This window comes from Chinchilla lanigera, unplaced genomic scaffold (genome assembly GCF_000276665.1).
Source record: "Chinchilla lanigera isolate Chin_1 unplaced genomic scaffold, ChiLan1.0 scaffold00009, whole genome shotgun sequence".
Classification (NCBI taxonomy): domain Eukaryota; kingdom Metazoa; phylum Chordata; class Mammalia; order Rodentia; family Chinchillidae; genus Chinchilla; species Chinchilla lanigera.
The window spans coordinates 33,705,588-33,709,570 of NW_004955410.1; the positions used below are offsets into that span (position 1 = coordinate 33,705,588).

General features: G+C 38.4%; 1 protein-coding gene across 1 annotated transcript in view; it reads left to right on the top strand.

Annotated features, from left to right (window-relative positions):
- Nucleotides 1-3,983, top strand: part of Slc35b4 (solute carrier family 35 (UDP-xylose/UDP-N-acetylglucosamine transporter), member B4) — a 32,765-nt gene that overhangs the window by 9,603 nt on the left and 19,179 nt on the right. Inside the window, exon 4 of the mRNA XM_005377537.2 lies at nt 795-844. Coding sequence (XP_005377594.1) covers nt 795-844 — 50 coding nt within the window. The remainder of the gene's footprint in view (nt 1-794; nt 845-3,983) is intronic.

Genomic DNA, 3,983 nt, shown 5'->3' on the forward strand with positions numbered 1-3,983 from the left:
CCGGTTTTCTTCTTTCCCTGAGTATGGTGTAGTTTGTATATAAATAACAATTCCCAGAAGAGCAGGGGTAACTTCAAGGCATACATAGGTAGAAGCGCAGAAGGATGATAAGTGAGTGATGACTGGAAAACTATTTCCATGTGGCCTGAGATTTTTGTAAGATGGAATGTGCTATTCCTGAAAAGACTTTCCAGAGCTAATTATCATTATTAAGGTGACCTTCAAGGCATTGAGCATGTAGAAGACTGTCAGTAAACACCTGCATTTTTTTGTTTTGTTTTGTTTTTTTTCTTCCAGTACCAGGAATAGAACTTATGACCTTGCGCTTGCCAGGCAGGCACTTTGCCACTAAGCTAAATTCCCAGCCCCAGTAAACACTTGTTGATTGATTGACACTTGCCCAGAGATGAGGGGGACACTTGCGTGACTTCTTCCATTTAGACTGGAGGTGGGAAGAAAGCTTATTCAAAGTCTTAGAAATTAGACAGATAGGTTGACAAAAGCAAGTCTATGGTATTACTTATTCCTGTTAGCCATAACTTCAACTAGGACCAATTACTGAAAACTAGTCGTTTTTATTCTTTTTGTCATCTTTAAAAGGTCTTATTATTTCATATGTTGGATTTTTATGGTCTAGACTTTTTGCCATCATGAAAACAACTGAACCTTGTTAATTGTTCATCCTATCCTCCTTCGTTCCATGTTTTTCCCCGTGTGCATGTTCACATTCACCTTGAATTATGTTAATTCCTTTACTTGCACTAAAACTCTGCCACTGTTGTCTCCTTGTACAGGGCTCTCTAATTGCCAACATGATCCTAGGAATTATCATTTTGAAGAAAAGGTAAGCAGTATCCTTTATACTTTATGTATAGAAATGATATCCTGCACTCCCTTCTATCGACTAGGCACCGAGAAGAAAGAAATCAATTCTTTTTTTGTTAATTAAGTTTATGGTACATTTTAGGTATACATAATGATCACATTCATTATATGGAATTTGTACATGGATATGATATAATTCCTTTTCCCACAGTGGTGATAAGTTTGCTCTTGGCCATCTACCTTCTTTCTTAGCTCTTTCTCTAAAAGTGATGCAGTTTCCTGAGGTGATTGATCGGGGCAGAGGCCCTACCTGTGGCTTTGGAGCAGCATCTTCTCTGTGTAGAACTGTCGTCACTGAATCTTTAGTACCATGCAAATGTTTAGGACCACACAACCAGCTGATACAGCGCTTCACTGTGTGGTGTGGTCACCACTAGCCACATGTGGCTATTTAACTTGTTTAAAACGAAATAAATTCAGTGTACAGCTTCGCAGTCTCCTCATCACATTTTAACTGTTCAGTAGGCACATGTGGCCAGTGATGACCATACTGAGGAGCCCAGATAGGGTACATGTCCAGGAGATGCAGAAAGAAGTTCTGCCTACAGTTCTACCCAAGGTGGTGCTTATCAGTACAGTGTAATGAACTAGGGAATAACCATACTTCTTAGAAAGGAAATTCTTGATCAAAGCCCACATAGCCAAGAAGATGAAATGAAAAGGCTCAGGACTGTTCTTTGTGACTGCCACCAATGACTCTGTCTGGGGTGGGAGTGGGAGGTTTCTTATCTCTGGGATGCCTTTTCAAAGTTTTTGTCTCCTAGCCTCACCCCTCACTGCCAAAGAAGAGGGACACTGGGGAGCGAAGGCACGTAAATCTGGGAAATTTCTCAAGGAAGGTTCACTCATTACTAAGACCAGAATTGGATATGGCGATGCTAATTTCTTAATGTGTTCAGTCCCAGCCTTAATATTAGAACCTCTATAACAGTTTGGAAAATAACTGTCAATTCAGAGTATGGGAAACTTTAGTTTTTAAGTAATAAAGGCTGTGTCATAAAAAGGACAGTTGTCCTGCCTGACTGAGCTCTTGTATGGACCCTTATCTCCTGAGATAGGTACCCTTAAATTGATTTCCTTCTAAGGGAGAGTAGGAGAATGGGGAAAAAAAAAATCAAATTATATCATATCCATGTACAAATTCCATGTAATGAATGTGATCATTATGTATACCTAAAATGTACCATAAACTTAATAAAAAAAGAATTGATTTCTTTGTTCTCGGTTCTTTACATTTATACACACATATGTAATAGTGAGATTTGTTGTGTCCAAGGTGACCAGTGTGTTTTTATGTCTACATCAGTAGTACCCCTTCCTTACTCCACCCATCTTTCTTGGCCTCTTGGTCCTCCTGTCCTTCTCTCTCTTAGCCAGTTCGGTCTACCTTTTATGAGTTATTGTAACCAAATGATACAGTATGTTTGAGTAGAAAATAATAACATGCATTTTATGTGTGTAATTTCTTTTAATCCTTTCCTTGCTTGATCACCAAGAGTCTGAGGAGGAAACTAATGACACTACTTTAGTTAATGTGAAACGCCGCTGTTCCTTCCATAGCTCTGCAAATTGAATATTTCTTCCTTTTTCCCACTGTGCAAACATCTGAGAACAACATTTAAGATCGGGAGTTGTTTTATTAGTGTGTGTTCGCAGTTTTAAGTTTCCATTCGTCCTGAGGAATAGGTGTATGTGCATAACACGCCTTGTTTCTTTTCTTAATCCCCTCGCCTTTCCACTCACTTCCCTCCCTCCTCTAAATTCCCTTTCCCCACTTTCATTCTTCTCGTTAATATTCTCAGCTCATGCTTATAACATAATGTTTATATTCATTGTGAGTATTTGGTACCTGTACATGGCATTGCATAGGTCTTCTTCCTCCCCCTTCTCCTTCCCCTCCCCGTCTCCTTCAGTCTTCTCGACCCCTTGCCAATTGCAAGAGATCAATCCCCTTGTTTCCTTCTGTCTACCCTTTATTTTGCTCTTTGTACTTTGCCTTACTCAAATGAGAAGTGCCATATGATATTTAAGCTTGTGTGTCTGATTTATTTCACTCAGCATTAAATTTTCCAGATGCATCCATTTTCCTACAGACGTCTTGAATTTATCCTTCTTTATAGCCTAGTAGTACTCTTAATCCATTCATCTGTTGATGGGCATAGAGGCTGCTTCGTGCTATGAATTGTGCTGCTATAAACATGGGTGTGCATGGATTGCTTTAATATGTTGTCTTTAGCTCTTTGGGGAAGATGCCTAAAGGAGGAATAGCTGGTTTGTATAGGATTTCTAATTTTAGTTCTTTGAGAAATCTCCATACTGATTTCCATAATGGTTGTACTAGTTTACATTCCCAACAACAATGGAGGAGGGTTTCTTGTTCACTGCACCCATGACTTTTGATGATTGCCATTCTTATTGGTATAAAACGAAATCTCAGTGTTGCTTTAATTTGCATTTCTCCAATGGCCAGTGATGTGGAACATTTTTTCATGTGTTTGTTGATCACTTATATTTCTTCTGAGAAGTGTCTATTCATTTCACTTGCCCATTTCTTAGTTGGGCCTTTCATTTTGGGTGGTCTAATTTTTTTTAATTCTTTGTATAGTCTAAATATTAGTTGTTTGTCCAACAAATAGCAGGCAAAATTTTTTCCCATTTGTACGTTGTCTCTTCACTAATTGATTTCTTTGCTGTTCAGAAGCTTTTCAGTTTGACATAATCCCATTTGTTGATTCTTGTTTGTATTTCTTATGCAATTGAGATTCTATTCAGAAAATCTTTACCTATGCCTGTGACTTCAAGGGTTTTTACCTACTTTATCTTCAAGTAGTTTGAATGTTTCTGTTTTAATATTCAGATCTTTGATTCATTTTAATTTTAGTATATGGGTCGAGCTTTGATCTACAAATAGTCAATTTTCCCAGCACCACTTGTAAAATAGTAGGCTATCTTTCCTCCAATGTAGGTTATTGGCTTCTTTTTTTTTTTTTTTTTCGGCTTTTTTCCGGTACCGGGAACCGAACTCATGACCTTGTGCTTGCCAGGCAGGCGCTTTTGCTTGCCAGGCAGGCGCTTTTGTATTCCTTTTGATTAATCTG